This window comes from Zalophus californianus, chromosome 16 (assembly GCF_009762305.2).
Source record: "Zalophus californianus isolate mZalCal1 chromosome 16, mZalCal1.pri.v2, whole genome shotgun sequence".
NCBI lineage: Eukaryota > Metazoa > Chordata > Mammalia > Carnivora > Otariidae > Zalophus > Zalophus californianus.
Window position 1 is genome coordinate 2,292,446 of NC_045610.1, and position 18,894 is coordinate 2,311,339.

At 62.7% G+C, this 18,894-nt stretch overlaps 3 protein-coding genes across 9 annotated transcripts; 1 reads left to right on the top strand and 2 right to left on the bottom strand.

Moving 5' to 3' along the window:
- Positions 1–747: 747 nt before the first annotated feature.
- ACADVL (acyl-CoA dehydrogenase very long chain) lies at positions 748–6,272 on the top strand. Of its 5 annotated transcripts, XM_027625340.2 has the most exons (20): positions 748–908; positions 995–1,070; positions 1,349–1,414; positions 1,503–1,575; positions 1,668–1,732; positions 1,844–1,978; positions 2,434–2,578; positions 2,839–2,968; positions 3,071–3,196; positions 3,567–3,765; positions 3,943–4,047; positions 4,481–4,567; positions 4,652–4,714; positions 4,814–4,915; positions 4,986–5,083; positions 5,211–5,283; positions 5,381–5,453; positions 5,551–5,623; positions 5,734–5,809; positions 5,884–6,272. In XM_027625340.2, the coding sequence occupies exons 1-20, from the start codon at positions 847–849 to the stop codon at positions 6,022–6,024; spliced, it is 1,968 nt and encodes a 655-aa protein (XP_027481141.1). In that variant the 5' UTR covers positions 748–846; the 3' UTR covers positions 6,025–6,272. The 5 variants fall into 5 exon arrangements, with proteins under 5 accessions (XP_027481141.1, XP_027481140.1, XP_035580298.1 ...); XM_027625339.1 differs by having other exon boundaries at positions 2,839–3,196; XM_035724405.1 differs by having other exon boundaries at positions 3,567–4,047.
- Positions 6,273–6,678: 406 nt separating this feature from the next.
- Positions 6,679–13,702, bottom strand: DVL2 (dishevelled segment polarity protein 2). Its single transcript, XM_027625325.1, is given in 16 exon segments — positions 6,679–7,158; positions 7,282–7,497; positions 7,807–7,986; positions 8,125–8,256; positions 8,368–8,496; positions 8,660–8,727; positions 9,292–9,368; positions 9,445–9,584; positions 9,672–9,741; positions 9,886–9,976; positions 10,092–10,227; positions 10,345–10,454; positions 10,577–10,650; positions 10,652–10,723; positions 11,004–11,073; positions 13,237–13,702. Coding segments are annotated over 16 exon segments (2,205 nt in total). The 5' UTR covers positions 13,431–13,702; the 3' UTR covers positions 6,679–6,712.
- A 444-nt stretch (positions 13,703–14,146) lies between these two features.
- On the bottom strand, positions 14,147–18,553 carry PHF23 (PHD finger protein 23). 3 transcript variants are annotated; one of them, XM_027625315.1, is made up of 5 exons: positions 17,282–17,370; positions 16,693–16,724; positions 16,442–16,534; positions 15,105–15,942; positions 14,147–15,003 (listed from the first exon to the last, which is right to left on the bottom strand). In XM_027625315.1, exons 1-5 carry the CDS (start codon positions 17,352–17,354, stop codon positions 14,789–14,791), a joined length of 1,251 nt encoding a protein of 416 aa, XP_027481116.1. In that variant the 5' UTR covers positions 17,355–17,370; the 3' UTR covers positions 14,147–14,788. The 3 variants fall into 3 exon arrangements, with proteins under 3 accessions (XP_027481116.1, XP_027481117.1, XP_027481118.1); XM_027625316.1 differs by having other exon boundaries at positions 14,149–15,003; positions 17,312–17,354; XM_027625317.1 differs by lacking the exon at positions 17,282–17,370 and adding an exon at positions 18,296–18,553 and having other exon boundaries at positions 14,152–15,003.
- Positions 18,554–18,894: the final 341 nt, after the last annotated feature.

The window sequence follows — 18,894 nt, forward strand, 5'->3', positions numbered from 1 at the left end:
CCCAGTGAGGATGGCAGGGCAGAGGGATAAAGTACCAGGGATTCCTTGACCTAGGGCGAGAGAAGTAGGTGTGTGTGTGAGCGGTGGGGGGGCGGGGCGGGGAGGGGGATGAGAGTTCCTGCAGCTCCTCTCGGGCTGGGAAGGACCCGCTATGTCAGCGATCTAGCCTGAGCACAGAGTCTCAGGAAGGAGCAAGGGCAGAGAGAGACGTACAGGAAGACCTCAGAGGCCCTAAAGGGGAGGCAGTGAATTTGAGGAGGGGAGGAGAGTTCTCCTGGGAAAATCCAGGTGTTTCCAAAGTTAGTGACACCTCCTAGGTCTCAGAAGAATACGCTTGGGTCCCCCCCCCCGCCATGCCCCTCCTCCTCGTGTTGATGGAGACGTGTTTCACAGGGGACCCCGAAGGGTTGTCTTTCCCTCCTCCTGCCTCTGGCATTTACCTTCCTTTCTTCCCACCTAGCCCTTTCAACTCCACCGGGGAAGTCCTCCCTTCGGTCTACCCTCCATCCCTCTGGCTGCAGTCGCCTAAGCTCCTCCCTCTTCCGCCCCAGCCTATTCCATCACCCCTTCCGAGGGCTACACTCTAGTTCGGACGCGCGCGATGAAGGCGTTTGGGGGAGACGGGGACGTTTGGAGATCGCCCTAGGTCAACCAGAATGCAGGGGCGAGGGGGCGCTCCGGAACTACATCTCCCAGCATGCCCGGGAGACCGGAAGCCCCGCCCACCCGCCTCTCGGTGCATTGTGGACGATGAGTCAAGACAGGACGGGGGCAGCCAGACTTTAACAGACCGCCCGACCGCGGTAGGTCCGCACTCGGGTCAGCGGCGGCCGGAGCGGTTCGGAGATGCAGGCGGCCCGGATGGCCCCGAGCGTGGGGCGGCAGCTGCGGAGGCTGGGGCTCGGAAGGTGCGTGCGGGACCGGAAGGATGGGGCGTGGGCGGATGGCAGCGGTTCTGGGCACCCGACCAGGACTGAGCCCCCTCTCCCCCCAGATCGCGGCCCCGTGCGCTCCTGTGGCAGCCCCCGCCCGGCCCGGCCCGCCGACCCTATGCCAGCGGGGCCGCTCAGGTGAGCGACGGCGGCCTGGGGCGCTTGGTGTGGGAGCGGGGGGGGGGGTCCGCCTCGGCTTCCCCTTCCCCGCCGCCGGCAGGGGTCTCCCTCTCCGTCCCGGGCACCTGCCTCCGGGCCTGACGCCGAAAGTAGGGGAAAGGTCAGGGTGCCCTGATGATGGAACTAGGGGAAAGGTCGCCGCAGCTGTCCTCCGCCGGCACCCAGCTCTTCCGCCGGGTTCTCCTTGGCTTTTCGGAAGCCCCTTCCCCGGCCTCACTAACTATCCCTTTCCCCAGGCCGTTGTGGAGAAGTCCGATTCCTTCTCCCCCGAGGCTTCGACCAGGGAGAAACAGGCCAAGGCGGTATGTGGCCTCCAGGCCGGGAGGAGCTAGACCAGGGGTTCACCCTCCCCAGCAGACAGCTCCCTGAAACCCCCTTCTCCCTGTGCAGGAATCGAAGTCCTTTGCTGTGGGCATGTTCAAGGGCCAGCTCACCACCGACCAGGTGTTTCCTTACCCGTCCGGTAAGGGGTAGTCAGAGCCGGGTGGGGCAGGGCAGCGTCCTTCGACGGCCCGGGCGACCTGACCAGCCTGTTGCACGCCCTCCCCCACACAGTGCTCAACGAGGAGCAGACACAGTTTCTCAAAGAGCTGGTGGGGCCGGTGTCCCGTTTCTTTGAGGTGAGGAATGACTGGGGTGGGGGAATACAGGGCTTTGGTCCCCGATGGGGTGGGGAGCGGTGTTGAACAGATTAAAAGGAGCCTGGATGCAGCATCCTGTCCTTCCTCCAGGAGGTGAACGATCCTGCCAAGAATGACATGATGGAGAAGGTGGAGGAGACCACCATGCAGGGCCTCAAGGAGCTGGGGGCCTTTGGTCTGCAAGTGCCCAGCGAACTGGGTGGTGTGGGCCTCTGCAACACGCAGGTGAGGGAGGTCGTCACCCCCCCCCCCGCCCCGCCCCGTTGCCCCCGCCAGGATCCCAGTCTACTGCAGCTTTGTGGATTAAGCTCCTTTCTTACCTGACCCAGGATTCAGGTTTGTGAAGTAACTGCCCTTGTGGCCTCTCGGATGGTGACTGTACCAGTCCACACGCATTGTTCCAACAAAACAACAAACTAGGTTTCCAGACGTACACTTTTCCAGACACTGAACTACATGTGTCCCTTACGGCCGTGGACCTCACCTAGGTTCACAAGTCCCAGTGGGAGGGACTGACAAATAGGGTAGGAAAGTCCCTACCAGGGTCCCTCTCTACCATGGGGACATCTTCTCTCTCCAGTCACCGGGTGGGAATGCCCTGCCCTGTTGCCCGCACTTTCCTGCTAAGGCCCCCACGGGGCAGCCAGTAACAGCCCCGGAGGCCTGCTTTCCTCCCGCAGTACGCCCGTTTGGTGGAGATCGTTGGCACACATGACCTTGGCGTGGGCATCACCCTGGGGGCCCATCAGAGCATCGGCTTCAAAGGCATCCTCCTCTTTGGCACCAAGGCCCAGAAAGAAAAATACCTCCCCAAACTGGCATCTGGTGAGGCAGCCCCAGGAGACCCAGGGGGGAATGGGGGTGTCCTGGGCTTGGTACAAATGAGGCTGGTGGTATGGAGGTCATCGCTTAGCTGGGGCGTGTCAGGTGGGGGAGATTCTGGGAAGGCATCAGCGTGCTGGTCGGGAAACGTGAACCTGACTGTGGCCAGAAGCGTTGAGGGCAGCCTGTGGGCAGGGTGGGGACAGCGAGGGGCCTCTGATGCCCACTGGGACCCAGTTTAAAGGCGCTCTCTCCCCAAACAGGGGAAACCATAGCTGCTTTCTGTCTAACCGAGCCCTCCAGTGGGTCCGACGCAGCCTCCATCCGAACTTCAGCTGTGCCCAGCCCCTGTGGGAAATATTATACCCTCAATGGAAGCAAGATTTGGATCAGGCAATCCTTCCCTGCCCGTCTTTGTCTCTTCTCCACCTCCTCCCAGTTTCAGGCCCCACTGCTCTGTCCCCCGCACCCTGACTGCCCCTCATTTTTCCATAGTAACGGGGGCCTGGCAGATGTATTCACGGTCTTTGCCAAGACACCAGTCACAGACGCAGCCACGGGGGCCGTGAAGGAGAAGATCACAGCTTTCGTGGTGGAGCGGAGCTTTGGAGGTGTCACCCAGTGAGTGGGTTTGGGGAGAAGACGGAAGCGGAGCCAGGCTGGGGCACAGTACGGCAGTCCAGGGCAGGTGGTGTCACAGGTCACCCTGGGGATGTGCCCAAAACCCAGAGCAGCCGGATGGCATGTTCTCTTCGGGATTAAGCTGCACGGAACTAATACAAAGCTTCAGCTCCTACACCCAGTGAGCCGAGCGTCTGGCAGGCTAGAGAACCAGGTGTCCTTATTCCCCAAGCGTGCCCGGCCCTGCTGCCCCCACCTCCTCCCGTGCCGGCAGCTGCAGTACCTCCCCGGCTCCCACAAAATGACCCCCGCCCCACCCCACGGCAGCTTGCTAAGCACACCTCTGCTTCTCTACCCTGCCCCGTCACAGTGGGCCCCCCGAGAAGAAGATGGGCATCAAGGCCTCGAACACGGCAGAGGTGTACTTTGACGGAGTACGGGTGCCGTCAGAGAACGTGCTGGGCGAGGTGGGGGGCGGCTTCAAGATCGCCATGCACATCCTCAACAACGGAAGGTTCGGCATGGCTGCGGCCCTTGCGGGCACCATGAGGGGCATCATTGCTAAGGCGGTGAGTGCCCTGCTTGAGCTCCAGCTAGCCGGAAGCGAAGTCGCCCTGTCCCCCTTCCCCGGGGGGGCCTGTCGTAGGCCTTCCCCTCCTGGCGGGCTCGGGTCTCTGCGTAGCCTGGCCCGCTCCCGGCGGGGAGGAACTGCAGAACCACACTGCGACACGCGGGCCCTCTTCCAGGTGGACCATGCTGCTAATCGTACCCAGTTTGGGGAGAAAATTCACAACTTTGGGCTGATCCAGGAGAAGCTGGCCCGGATGGCTATGCTGCAGTACGTGACTGAGGTGAGGGTCCACCCACACCCCTCTCCCCAGAGCCCCGTGGCCCTCCTCCTAGTCGGTCAGACTACAACCCCCAGCAGCACCTGGGGCAGTGGGTCTCCAGCTTTACACCAATGCCCTAGGGGATGCGGGGAGGCGCAGTCAGCTCAGCCGCTGCCGAAGGGGGAGAGCCGTGCCGTTCTTCCAGAGGTCCCTGAGGCTGATCCCACCTGCACCCACACCTCATCCTTTCACCCCTTCCGAAGAAGTCCAATACCTAGAAGCCCCCAAGAGCTGGCTCAGGGGACCAAGTACTTCCCTGTGCCTGACAGGTGGAGCTAGGTGGTGAAGGCAAGGGCCTTGAGAAGTAGAGCAGACCTGGTCTTGGGAGCTTTGGGCAATCGGGGTGAGTCTGATACTCTCCTTTTCTTCCTACGTCTCAACCGTGCCATCTCAGTCCATGGCTTACATGGTGAGTGCCAACATGGACCAGGGAGCCACGGACTTCCAGATCGAGGCCGCCATCAGTAAAATCTTTGGCTCGGTGAGGTCCCCAGCCTACAGGGCGGGAGAGCCCAGGGTGGGAGTTTGGCTCCAAGACCAATCTTACGTGGTTCTCGGTCCCCAGGAGGCGGCCTGGAAGGTGACCGATGAGTGCATCCAGATCATGGGCGGCATGGGCTTCATGAAGGTACGGGATGGCGCTCTGCCTGGGGTGGCCACCGCGGAAACAGGATGGGGGGCGGGCGCCGCTCAGCAAGGCCGTGTGTTCTGGCTTCCCCTGTGGCAGGAGCCTGGGGTAGAGCGCGTTCTCCGAGACCTTCGCATTTTCCGGATCTTCGAGGGGACCAATGACATTCTCCGGCTGTTTGTGGCTCTGCAGGGCTGTATGGTAAGAAGAACTCGGGGGAGGAATTAGGGAGAAGAGCACGTCCTCACTGTTAGGCTCTTTTCCCATGCAGGACAAAGGCAAGGAACTTTCTGGAATTGGCAATGCTCTAAAGAATCCCTTTGGGAATGCCGGCCTCCTGCTAGGAGAGGCAGGCAAACAGCTGAGGAGGTAAGCCTGAGCCGAGCTGGGTTGGGCCAGGCCGGGCCAGGGCGAGCCAGGGCGAGCCAGGGTGAGCCAGGACGGGCCGGGGTGGAGGTGGTGGTGACTAACCGGTCACTCTCCCGCTTCCTCGAAGGCGGGCAGGGCTGGGCAGTGGCCTGAGTCTCAGTGCTGTCATCCACCAGGAGCTGAATCGGAGCGGAGAGCTGGTAAGCAGTTGGGGTGAGGGGGGACAGCAGTCTGTGTCGGGGGGCAGGTGCGGCTGGGGCCTCTGAGCGCTGGTGCCTTTCCTCTCTATCCAAATAGACAGTGAAGGCTCTGGAGCAGTTTGCCGCCGTGGTGGAGGCCAAGCTAATAAAGCACAAGAAGGGGATCGTCAGTGAGTGAGCCCTGCCCCGACCCTTTTCTCTCCTCTCCCTCCCTCCCCCCCCAACCCCCAGCTTTCACCCGCTGACCCCGCCCCATCTACCTGACAGATGAACAGTTCGTGCTGCAGCGCCTGGCAGACAGTGCCATTGACCTCTATGCCATGGTGGTAGTTCTGTCCAGGTGAGGCGGCGGCCAGGGCAGGGGGAGGGGCGGCGGGGGGGGGGGGGGGGGGGGGAGTCCTGGGCCAGGCTCATGGCCCAGGTTTGTGTTCTCTTTCTGCTTGGCGCCAGGGCCTCAAGATCCCTGAGCGAGGGCCACCCTACAGCCCAGCACGAGAAGATGCTCTGTGACAGCTGGTGTATCGAGGTGAGATTCGGCGTTACCCAGGGCAGGCAGGGGGCGCGAGGCGTGGGCCTGAACCCCTCGTCCTGTGTCCCCAGGCGGCAGCCCGGGTCCGGGAGAACACGGCCGCTCTGCAGTCTGACCCACAGCAACAGGAGCTGTTCCGTAACTTCAAGAGCATCTCCAAGGCCTTGGTGGAGCGAGGTGGCATGGTCACCAGCAACCCCCTGGGCTTCTGACCGCTCCCCGCCGCCAGGGCCTGGCCTGGCACGTGCCTTCTTGAGCCCAGCGCCCCCCACCGGTCCTGGTTCTGCCTTAAAGGGCCTGGCCCAGTGCCCCACTGCTCTCAGCCTCACTCTGCCGGGTCTCCTCTTGGCCTCGCTGCCTGCCTCCCTCCCAAAGAAAGGAGCCAGAGGCGTGGGGAGTTTGCCCCTATTGCTTTATTTGGTTTTATACAAGAGACTAAATAAATAGAGTAACAAAAGCAGCTACGTGGGCCCCCAACACCGAACACCCCAGCTTCCTCTGACTGCTGGCTAGGGTGCCCACCCCCTTCCTCCTCCCAGCGTACCGCAGCCCGCCCCCCGCCCTGCACAGGACACAGCTGATGCCCGGGGCGGCACAGCAGGAGGTCACATTTTGGGGTTAGAAGAAGGGGCCCGGGAGACAGGGATTCTTCATGTAAAAAGGGAAGTGTCTACTGAAAAAATGGTTCTAAAAATGTACGAAAATCTATTTCAACCCCCCCCCAAAAGCTTATAAAAACAGTAAAGCTAAAAATAACCAAAGGTCCCTTATAGACCCCCGAGGGCAGGGGAGGGACCAGGCACTGCCGGTGAGTCACAGTGGCAAGCCCCTCGGCCAGCAGGGGTCCCTCGGCCAGCATGGGCCAGACAGGACAGACCGAGAGAGGAGATCCTGTACGCTCTACATAACATCCACAAAGAACTCACTGGGGTTGCCCATGGCCATGTGGAAACTTTGGCGGCTTGCTGTCAGCTCCGGGGGCACAGAACCCAGGTCTCTGACCGGAGGGGCCCCCGGGGGCTGCACGGCTGGAGGGACGGGGGGTGGAGGTGGGGGCATCATGACCACCATCATGGGATTGTAGGGGAGAGCCATCCCCGGGGGCGGTCCGTAGGGATGGAGCCCAGGATGGGCTCGGAGGTTGGGAGCACCGCCTGCCGAGCCTCTGGAAGGGGGAGGGCCCCCGTCAGCCCCGCCGGGATCCCCGCCCCGCCGGAGGCTGCCCCCCCGGCTGGAGGGCTCGGACTCACTGCCGCTGCCGGACTTGGACTCGGGGGCCCGCTCGTCAGGCCTCCCTGGGCGCCCTGCCCCCCCATCGCTTCGCGTCGACCCACTGCTCCGGCTCCCTGTGGGGGCGGGTGAGGGGTGCAGCCACCTGAGCCCTGACCCAGCATCCCTTGGCCTCCCGGAGCCCCCCGTGGGCCGTCCCCAGGCCCGGCGCGTACTGGCGTGGAGGGACAGTGACTTACCCTCGCTGTGCTGGCTGCTGGCACTGCCACCTCCGTAGGTGTAGGACGAGAGCTCGTGGTAGGGCGGCGGCTGGGGGCTGTACGGGTGTGGGGTCGGGTACTGGTATGAGAAGGCGGGCAGCAGGGGCCAGGGTGTGGCCCCGGGCAGAGGAGCCAAGGTGTCCTGGTCCGATGCCCCACTGGAGCCGTCGTCATTCAGAGACAGGCTGACGAGGTCTGGAAAGCAGAAGAGGAGAGCGAGAGTCACTGCTTCAGAGGTGCCGTTTCCCCAGAACCATCCCTGAGGGCAGCGAAGACGAGGGTCTCCGACAGGAAACTCCCCGTGGGCCCCCACCGCCAGGGCACAGCTCACCCAGGGCCACGAGTCCCACACGCTCGGCCGCAGAACACGGCTGGGGGTCGACAGCCAGGGCAGGGCCTAACGCAGGACACGCTGCGCCACCGTCCACGGCAGCCCTGGCTGGCTTCCTGGCTAGGGGTGCGGCTGCAGGGGCAGGATGAGGCGGCAGAGACAGAGAAACTCACAGCTCTCGCAGCCGCCACTGAGATCCCCGAAGACGTAGTAGCACTGCTCGGAGAAGGTGATCTTGTTCACGGTGTGCCGGATGAGGCCCGCCTTGAGCAGCCCGCTCGCATACTTGCGGGCCTCCCGCCGCTCGGGAAAGCCTTCCACGTGATGGTAGAGCCAGTCAACCACGTCCGAGCCTGGGAGCGCCCAGAGCAGAGAAGTGCTCAGTTCTCCTCCCGGACTCCTGCCTCACCCCTGCCTAGGCCATTCCCGGCTGGGGCCTCCTCCCGCCCCTCCCCTCCTTCCCATACCACCCGTCCAAGACCCAGCCATACCCAGAAAGGCATTAGGGATGGTGATCTTGAGCCACATGCGGTCCCGAACTTCCAGCCCAGACTCTGGAGCTGCCATGGCCTTGGTCACAGATGCCATGTCCGTGTGGATGGAAAGACCCCGGCCTTCACAGCCTGTCCGGGAAGAAACGGGTCCGAGGTAGGGCCCACTGCCAAGCAGCAGCGGGCACAGCACCGGCGAGAGGCCTTCCAGGGAGGGGCCGGTAAGGTGGGCTGGGGGCTCACCCTCAGGCAGAGAGGACCCCGACGTCATGGTGCTCATGGACGAGGAGCCGGGATAGGCCGGGAAGGTGCCGGTCAGCGCAGCGGAGTGGGACACCCAGGCAGCAGGGTCGATGGGCTGGATGGGCTCGTCTGCGACAGGAAAGGCCCCTGCGATGATCATTTCCCCGCCGCTCCCTGACTCAGACCCCCATCCCACCTCTGCCCTGACCCTCCTCCACCAGCCCTTCCTGCCACCGGGAGGCCCAACCCCGGCTCCCCCGGCTCCCCCGGCTCCTGACCCCGCGGCACTCACTTCGAGGAAGAGTGAAATAGGCCTGGGGAGAGGGATCCCAGCACTTGGCCACCGTCAGCACGATGGGGCTGTGGGGAGGGGAGAAGCAGTCACACAGGGGTGGTGCGGGGGGGGCGGGGCGAGGCCTGGGCAGGGGGGAGGGCAGAGGAACGGGACAGAGCAGAGACCACAGACGGGGCTGGGCTGCAGGGCTGAGGTGGGGAGGCGCCGGCACAGGGGACCCGGTGACACCGATAACTCTAGAACCGGCGCGGACAGGTGCGAGGGAACACACGGTCAGGGTCCCTCCGGGGCCGGTCCGGGAACAGGGACGCTCAGCCACGCCGTTCGAGGATGGGCACGGGGACGGACACGCGCATGCACGCCGCACCCGGGGGTAAGACCGCGCAGAGCACACGCAGAGCTGAGGCGCGAGGGCAGGACGGCAGTCCCCTCCAGAGAGGGCGGGGGGGGGGGGACTTCGGAGGCATCCAGGTGGGGGTCTCGCGGGCACTCCCCTCGCCCCATGGGGATGCGTCACGTTCCGCGGCTGTGCCCCGCATGCTCCCCGGACCCGCGTGACGTCATGCCCCTGCTACCCGCGCAGCTGGGGCCGGGAGAGCAGGCAGGAGGACGGGGGGCCGCCAGCTCACCCCGGCTTGTGCACGATGTCCCGCAGCACCCGCACCGCGTCGTCGTTGCTCATGTTCTCGAAGTTCATGTCGTTCACCTGGAAGCCGGGCCGGCGGGTCAGAGGCGGCCGCCGGGGCGCACACCCCGCCGCCCGTGGCCCCGGCGTAGCCCACCTGCAGCAGCATGTCGCCCGGCTCGATGCGCCCGTCGGCCGCCACGGCGCCCCCCTTCATGATGGAGCCGATGTAGATGCCGCCATCGCCACGCTCGTTGCTCTGGCCCACGATGGAGATGCCCAAAAAGTTGTACTTCTCTGCAGAGGGCGCGCACATGACGAGGGGAAGTCCGACCGGCGCGCGACCCACCCCCCCCCGGGGCCTGGCCCCGCGCCCCCTCGTACCCATGTTCAGCGTGACGGTGATGATGTTGAGAGACATGGTGGAGTCGGTGACGCTGCTGAAGGACGAGGCCTGTGGGGGACATGGGGTAGGAGCTGGGCTGCCTCTGACGACCCAGGGCCGAGCCCCAGAGTCTCACTTCCTGTGCCCCCGGGCCCCCTAAGCCAGGGCCCCCAGCTTCTCCAAGGTCCAGCTGTCCCGCGACAAGCCCCTCACCCTCTCCAGGCGCGGCGGCCGCTGTTTCCTCCGCCGCCGGTGGCGCTTGAGGAGGCGGGAGGCACTGCTCTGCTCCGTGGAGCTGCTGAACCTGTCGGGAGGTCGGGAAGGGGAGCTCACAGGCAGACGAGGTTTGGGGGGGGGGGCGGCCGGCAGAGATGGGAGGCACGGCCCGCGGGCGGGAAGGGAAGGGGCGGGGGCCGTACCTGCTCATGGTGTCGTCCTCGTCTGAGTCCCCCAGGCTGGTGCTCTCCAGCTCGCTGGTCATGAGGGTTGAGGAGCTCTCATACCCAGCCAGGTGGCGCTCCAGCCTCGAGGGGCCACTGGGCCTGTGGCCCCCCGCTGCGTGCGAACAGGAACCTCAGGAACCCAGGCCTCCTCTGGCTGCTTCCCATCATCGCGCCTCGGACCGAGCCCTCCCCAGCTCCCGGCGCACCCTCGGGGTCCTGCCCCCCTCACCGCCATGCTCACTGCTGTCTCTCCTGCGAGGCCGTTCCCGCCGCACTGACACGACCGACTCTGTCTCAGTCTCAGGCTCCAGGTTTTCCCGGCTGCTGGACACATTAGGGCTGGGTGGGCAGAGACGTGTCAGGGGGACAAGGGCTTCAAGTCCTCAACTGCCCCCCCCCCCAGGGGGCTTGAGTCCCCTCCTCACCTCCCTCCCCTGGACTCAAGAATCCCAAAGACTCACTGGAAGGACGGAGGCCTAGAGTCCCCAATGCCGCTGGTCCTCTCTGGGGGCAACGGGGGTAACGGTGGGGGGGGGTGGCGCCAGTTCGGTCCGAGGCTCGTGGGCTGGGGGAGCCATCTCGGGTTGGGGGTTATCTGATGACACTAGCTGGAAAGATGCAATGACAAAACCCGGCTCAACCAGGAAGGGAGGCATCTGAGGTGGGAGTAAGGGACTCGGGGAGAAGACAGGGTCTGAGCGAGCACACGGCCGGCGGAAAGCACCGGAAAAGCAGGAGCAAGCAATAGAGGCTCCAGAAGGCTGAACAGCTCCAGCTGGCTCTCCAAGCAGGCGAGGCAGCAAGGAGCCAGGGCCTCCAGCTCCCGGGCAGGGGGCAGGCCGAGGCTCAGAGGAGTCTGGCGGATGCAGGAGGGACGGGAGCACTCACCCAGGACACCACCCTTCCGTTGAAGCAGGGCAGGCGGGCGTTGTCATCTGAAATCTCCTCCTTCACCACCCTGCCGAGGGACGGCACGCAGGCCAGTGAGAATGGCCTAGCGCCCCCCACATGCACCCCCATTCAAGGCTTCTCCCGATCTTCGTCCAGGTCAAGGACGTTGACTTTCCCGCACCTTGACCAAGTCCTCGTCCCTGACGCTGAAATGCTTCTTGGCTCTCACACCTAGGGGTTTCCAAATTCACCCCCTTTCCTTCCTCCTCCTCCTCCCCCCAAGTCATCCTCAGGTTTTGACACTGCTCCAAAGATTTCCGTGGGTCTAACCCAAATCTCTCACTCCCATCTCAAAGGCCATCCCATCCCCTCTGGTGACCCCTGCTGCCCCAAATGTCTGTCTAACCTTAGGAGCTCTGCTGGCACCTCCCCCAACCTCCACCCTACTCCTCACATGCCGTCCCCAGTCCCCAAAGCCTTTGGTCCAGAGTCTGTAGTCTCATGCTTTCCTTACTTTTCTCTATCTCACTCCCAGAGAGCTATCCAAATGTGCCACCTTTCCCCACGTAAAAACACCCATTAGACCAAGACCAAAGAATGGCACTTGCTCACGAGGCTGAGCACTCCCAAGGAGAGGTGAAGCCCAGTTTCCCATTCCCCTGTGGCTCATCTGGCACGGAACTCTACACTAAGCAGCCCAGCCTTGGGGTCATCTCTCCCACGGGTTCCTTGGGATGGACGGGACTTGCCCCTTCTTCTCAACCACCACGAGAAATCATGGATGCCTATTCTGTTCAACGCTGTATCCTGGTCACACAGCAAGGAACCTGATGCTTAATAAGCATGAACAAGTTATCTGTTGAATAAACATATAAACTATGAGACTCTCTACCCTGAACAGACTCTCTCTCTCATACACACACATCCTCACCTCCAAATTAGGATAGCCTGTCTGATTAACCCTTTAGCCTAATATGGTTCTAGGAACCTAAATACATGAAAACTTAATCCCGTTTGTTATCAACGGGGCGATGCAGCCCAATCACGACCACCACTCTGTCTCAGTGTAACACAGCATTCTTTGCTACAGTAACCCAGCTTCAGCGTGGCCTAACCTGGAAAATTATTCTGTGTGATCTCATTTACAGACCGGTCAGACTCAATACTAGTCACAATCACAACTCACCAAAAAATTACCACGTGTCGCTTACTCTATGCTAAGCTTTCCCTGCAAGTTATGTCCATTTTGTGGATTATGCACCTAACAAAGAGAAAAACCTTGCTCTAACTCCCAGGTAACTCCCAAGACAGTCCCACGTTCCCAACGTCCAACGGTCTTTCTCAGTAGAGGCCAGTCCATTCCACTATCCCAGACCCCAGACTGTCCCAGTCTAATCCAGCCTGCCTTCAAGGGCTGAGGCTGGCTACCTAGAGAGCTCAGGCTCAAAAACTAAGAAGACATTTATTATTTAAAGTTCTAGTCTAGCCCAGAGCGACCCAAATTACTCCAGAATAGACCAATATGTTCTAGCAACAGCCTAGAACGTCCCATCACGCAGATGTCTGTACCAACATAGACGTTATCCCAATACGGCTGTCTGCACTGGCATAACCCCCAAAAGCCGGGTCTGCCCTCTACAGTGTCTGCATAAAAAGTAGGCCCGGACAGAAACTAAGACCAACCAATCCAACCCAATAGAGACCAGAACCACCGAAGTTTTTCCAGGATAGCCCAATCTACTCCAAGGCAGCCTAGAACATCCCAATACACCATTCTCTGCGTTCGGAGGGACCGGAATGTCCCCACACAATCCCACCTCCTGTAGTATAGTCCAGAATATCTCAAGGTACCCCGACACAGTTCAATCTACACCAGGCGATTCCACAACACCCCTCAGAGCCCGTGTGCTATAGGGCTGCTCCGAATGCACCAGACCACCCAGAATATCCCCAAATCAACCAGTGCGCCCCCCTCTATTCCAGTATAGCCTAATCTTCCCTAATCTGGTTTAGCACAGCCCGGCGCGTCGTCCTACAGCTCCGTGCGCCTCAATCTGTCCAAGCATAACCTTGCCCGTCCTGGGATACCCAATCTAACGCCAGCATAATGGTCGGCCGCACTAGAGCTCCGAAAACCCCAGCATGGCCCAGGGCAGACCTGTGCCCCTCCACAGTGCCCAATCCATCCCAGCACGGCCACCATCGGTTCCAACCTAGGCCTCGCGCTCACCCGAAATCCTGATCCATAGACTTGAAAAAGTACTTAGCGCCCGCGGGCCGCTGCAGGACGCTCTTGAAATCGCCGAGGGTGATGCGCTCGGCGGGAACGGGGATCTTCACCAGGTAGGGAGTCTCTTCTTCATCCAGGTGGTATATCACCTTGGTCTCCCCAACACCGCCGCCCCCCGCGCCGCTGCCCGCCATGGTCTCGCCCGCGCGCTCCCGGGCTCTGCCGCCCACCCAACGGGGCGAAGCGCCCCCGCCGCGCCTGCGCACACCCGCACCCCGCCGCGCGAGCGCGGACAGGACCGGCCGGCGCAGGAGAGTTGCAGAGGAAGAGGGGGTGGGGGGGGTCAGCGGGGTGGCGGCCCACGGAGGCGGGGGGCGGACCGTGGAGCTCGACCCGATGCCGCGGACCCTGTCGCCGCCGCCGCCGCGCGCCACCGCCGCCGACGTCGCGGGCGCCCTTCAGCACCCCGCCCACCTCTCCTCATGTCACGTGGCCCGAGACGGCCCGCCCTGTCACGTGACTCCCCGCGGTCACGTGACTCCCGTGGCTCCTCCCCGCGCCCCTGCCACGTGATCGTTGCTTTCAGCAACGGTCTCCCAACCCTCAACGGCCCCGCCCCCAAGTATGTCCCCACCCGCGTCCTCCGAGTACCCCGGCGGAGCTGGCCCCGGCTCTACGGGGCTGGCCGCCGGCTCCCACCCCGCTCTGCTCCACCCAGGCGGGGGGCTCGAAGCAACGCTGATCCCCCTGGAGCGTGCGTGTTGGGGTACAGGCTGGGGGCGGTGGGGGTCCTGGGCCGGGGGCAAGCCAACTGAGGCCGCGAGGCTGGGGGGGGGCGGGGCGGGAGGAGGTGCAGAGCCGGGTGGTTTTCCGCTCGGACCCTGCAGGTGGGCTTCAGTCTTCTGGCCGGCCTGTCCACCGCCTCCCTCCTAAGCAGGACAGTGAGTGAGGGCTATAAACACAAAAGAGCCCACTCTGCTTTATTTACAACACGCAGGCTGTCTGTACAAACAGCTGGCCAATATTATTAAAAACAAAAGAGGTGAGTGAGCGCATGTCACCTTTCTGTTTTCCTTCCTCCCTCGGCCAGACCCTGGTTTGGTACTCCACCTCTGAGCTGCCCTGCCCGAAAGGGGAAGTCCAAAATTAAAAATACAACCGGTGTAGGATAAATGGGGAGATAAAAGAAAAGATGAGGAAGGGGAGTGCTCTATTTACACTAGAGTTTTATAGACAACTGTCCCATTCCACCCCAGCTCCAACCCTGGCCCAGAAAGTGAGGGGCGGCAGGTCTAAGGGACAGAGATTAAGTGTCTAGGGACCCAGACAGCCTCCCACCCCCAACTGTAATGGGTCCATGTTCAAGTCCACAAGGGGGGAAGGAAAGGTTAAGGTTGGAACATGAGCCATTCATTCCCAAACCAGCCTCCCTTGGGAATTCCTGCCTTGAAGTGGGACAATAATCCAAGCTCCAGGGGATAGGCTGAGGACCCTGAGGCTCAGTTCCCAAGTCACGTTGTCATTTGGAAGTCCCAGCCTGAAGACGGCGGTGTCAGGGCTCTCCAGATTTGGGAGGCCCCCCTAATCGCCGGGCCTCTGGCCGCAGTTCCTTGCATTTCTGGCAGTAAAAGAAATCAGGGACATTGGTCTTCTTGATCTTAGCACAGGAGAGGTGGATCCAGGTCCCACACAGGCTGCACTCAATCATGGGCCGCCCTGCAAAGGGCTTTCGGCAGTAACATGTGATCAGGTCCCATGAGTCATCACCTGGGGAAAGAAGGTTTGGTTGGTGTTCTGCCTGAGCGCTTGGGTCCACAACAGCCCAAGCCCATCCTCCAGCTAACCCTGGGCAGCCCCAGACCTCTCACCTGATTCTACCATGATGTCCTCATCCATGACCCGCATCTCGCCTTCACTCGAGCTGGCGTCTCCATCTTGGCTCGTTTCAGTGCTGCCCACTTCCTTGCTCTCGCTGTCAGTGGGAGGGGCTCCTTCAGGGTGCACTGCGGCAGGGGGCCTAGGAGCCTCAGGGGGTGTGGGCAGCACAGGGGCTGGGGCTTCACCCCCTACCGCGGCTGCCATGTCTTCCTCCTCCTCCTCTTCCTCCTCTTCCTCCTCCTCTTCAGAGTCTGTATCACTGGGGGGTGCCCGGGGAGGCCCAGGAGGTGGGAGTCTATCCCCCCGATCTGCCTTTTTCAACTTCCGTTTCTTGCTCTTTTTAATTCGAGACCTCTTTTCCCCATCCCCAGGAGCTGGACGAGGCCTCCGAAGCACCCCAAAGCCAGCCCCCCCTCCTGGCCCCAACTTTCGGTTCTTTCGGTCCTTCTTTCGAGGAGGTTGGGAGAGGTCCCCCTGGGAAAGGGGTACTGGGGTGAGAGCAGCAGGGGGCCGGGAGGCATGGGTCAGGGATGTGGGGGACAGTGGAGATGCCATTTTGGGCCCATCTAGATCAAAGAGAGAGTCCTTGAGCTTCATCTTCTCAAGCAGGGTTGCACTGTCAGGGGCCTGCAGACGAGAAAAAGTGGACCTCGGGGGTCCTGGCTGAGTGGGACCTGCTTGAGCCGCCCTTCTCTTGGATGATTTTGCTTTCTTAACAAAGGTCTGGATGGTTCGGAGGTCTGAGGGGGCCGAGTCCCAGCCGTCACTGTCGGCCGCGCTCTCGCCACGCAATGGAGAGCTGGAGCCAGAGGCTGGCCAGTCACTTTCCTTGAAAGGGGACAGACCAGGGTCAGCAGGCGGCCCGGTGGCATCCCAGCCCCTCTACGAACCCAGCTTGAAAACCAGGGACAAGATCTACCCGGATATGTCCTGCCCAGACCACCCAAAAATCACTACATTCAGAATTGTCCCCTCCCCGATTCCCCTCAGCATATCCTCTTGCAAACTTCCCTGTTGCCTCTGCCCTCAGGTTCTGGCCATCTCCCCAATCCAGCCTGCCTCACAGCACTGTCTCCCCCAAACCAGAACCCTATTTATGTCTGTTTTCCTCCAGTGCATTCAGAAGCACCTTCCATGAACACCCCCAGGCCATTCACTGCTGCTCAAGCCACCCCAAGGGACCAGTGTTCCCACCAGTTTCCAATTTCCCGGCTCTTTCCCATCACATCTGATAGGTTTCTCCTGTAAAGTACTGCAGTCCCCTTTGCTCCACACCCCTCTACGGCCTAGGACCCCACCCTCAAGCTGGCCGTCCTCCAGACCCTACCTCTTTGCTAGGGGGGATGTAACCAGCGTAAGCCAAGACGAAACTGCAGAATTTGTTGAAATCCTCAATTGTTCTCCGACGCTTCTCTGGTGGCTGAAAGGAAACATGTTATCACAAGAAATTGAAGAGGGGGCATTCCCGAAGGTATAGTCCCTCGAGTGAGGGATCTAGAAAAGGCCTGAGGAGGGGCGAGGGGAGGGGGGAGGGCATCCGGCAATAATACTAGGCTGCAAAGGTAAGGAAAAGCTCACCTGAGTTTCTGGCTTCAGGGTCGGAGGTGGATCTGTGAAAGCAATAAAAGCTGAGTCAAGGCACCAGCAAAGAATCGGTGCGAAACCCCATCGCTAAATCTCGGAGGTCCCGAGCGAACCCCCTCTTCCTTCAGGTCCCCCAGCCAGGCCAGCAGGTCCCCAGCTGTGCTGGACCCGCCCCTGCTCCCCCTTCCGCCCTGCGAGGGGCGGAGCCAGGGCGCGGCGCCCTCTCAGGCCTCGCTATAGCGCTCCCCTTCCCCCCACCGGAGGCCTGGCGCCCCGCCCCCCAACTCACGGTTTCTCTAGACTCCAGTCTACTCGATCTCTTGGCGCCCCACCCCGCCATACCGCTCCCCGGACCGAGCTCGGGCGGCCGCCTGCCCCTGTCCTTCACACGCGCCCAGTGCCCCGAGTTCCTACCCGGTCGCGATCTACCGCCCGGGGCCCTCCGAGACCGCACACGCAGCCCGCCGGCCCCCAGGGTCCAGGATGACCACGCTGAACCGCTCCCCGCCCTCCGGCCCCTTCTACTCGAGCACGAGGCCCGGCGCGCCCCTCACCCCCACCCTAAACACACACAGGCACACACATCCAACGCCACTTCGCGGCTGGGACAGACCAGAGAGCTCTAACCCGGACGCGGCCCCACCTGCCCCCCCCATACCGCGCTCCCCACAATTTCGCCGTCCCTCCGCCCCCATCCGGGGCTTTGGCCCCTCCCCGTCTCGAGCTCCTCGGGCTCCCCGCCGGGCCCCCGGGCCCAGTTCCGAGCCCTCCGGCCGCCGCCCCCCCCCCTCCGCCCCCGTACTCACCACCAAGTGACTAGGCTGCGGACCCCTAAACTCTAGCCCCCCCCCCGCCCACCGGCTACTCTCGCTCTCTCCGGCAACCCCCGCTGCTGCCGCCGCTGCCCCCCTCACCCTCCGCAACTCCCAGGCTCTAGCCCTCGCCGACCAACACCCCCCCCCCCCGCAACTCGCCGGTCTCAACCCCCCCACACCCCGCCCCACCGCCCCTACAACTACCCGGCTCTCCTCGCTCCCCAGCTCTCTCTCCCCACAACTACCCGCCCTGTACAGGTCTCTCTATCGCAGACAATACCCAGACCCCCTGTTCTCCCCACAACTATCTGCCCACCCCTCCAACAATCACCGGGCTATCTCCGGCGGCAACTACCAGGAGCTCCACCGCCACAAACTCCCCCACCTCGGCGAACTACAGGGCTCCTCACTCAGTCCTCTTCTACATCCTCCCTCCTCAACAACTCTCCGGCTCCCAGATTGCCCCAGCCTCCCAGCCTCAGGGCCCCAACGTGCTGGAGGCCCTTACGGCCCCTAACCCCCGGAGCTCCGGGGCTCCGGCTCCCACTCCCCACCCCCCCACACACATTCACGGTGTCTGATCTCCAACTACCCCCGGCCCAGTCTCCCACTCCTCTTTCACCAAGATCTCTCAACTCGTCGCTCTCCCACCGCCAGGGGCTGGCCCCCGACCCCCTGCCCGCGCTCCCCCGCTGGGCTCCGGGGCTCGACCTCCAAGTTTGCCAATTGATTCCTCCCCCGCCCCCCACCGGCTCAGCGCTCCGTGCCGGTCGAGAGCTCACCTTCGGGACTGGGCTCCGCCATGGCTTCCAGCATCGCCCCCTCCCCTCCTCCCGGTCCGGCGCCCCCCTCCCCTGAGCCGGGGATCCCGGTGCCGCCTCCGGTGCTCGGTGCTCCTACTGCCTCGCTCCACAGAGGTGTCTGCCTCGGCCCGGTTATGACTCGAGTCCGCTAGCCGCTGCCGCCACCTCCCTCTACCCCTGCCTCCCGCACTCCCGGACCGGGCCCCCTCCCCCCGCGCCGCCGGCCGCCTGCTCCCTCCTCCTCCTCTCTCCTCCCTCCCTCCCTCCTCTCTCCCTCCTCCCTTCGCGGGCGCCGACGCGCAATGCATCAAGGGGCTTGTAGTCCATCCGGGGGCAGCGGAAAGGGGACTGCATAGGCCTCCGGAACTTCAGTTCCCAGCAAGCCGAGGAAGGGCGCAGGCGCACTAAACCGCTCCCCTCCCCCGGGGAGTGGCGGGGAGACTGGGAGCGGAGGGTAGAGCGGAAGAGCGCGCGCGGGCTCCTGGGAAATGTAGGCTGGGCGGGACTAAGAAAGAAGGAAAAGAAGGGATTAGAACTCTCGGCCACCATACTGCCTCATTCTGCGGCTTCTTTCTCCC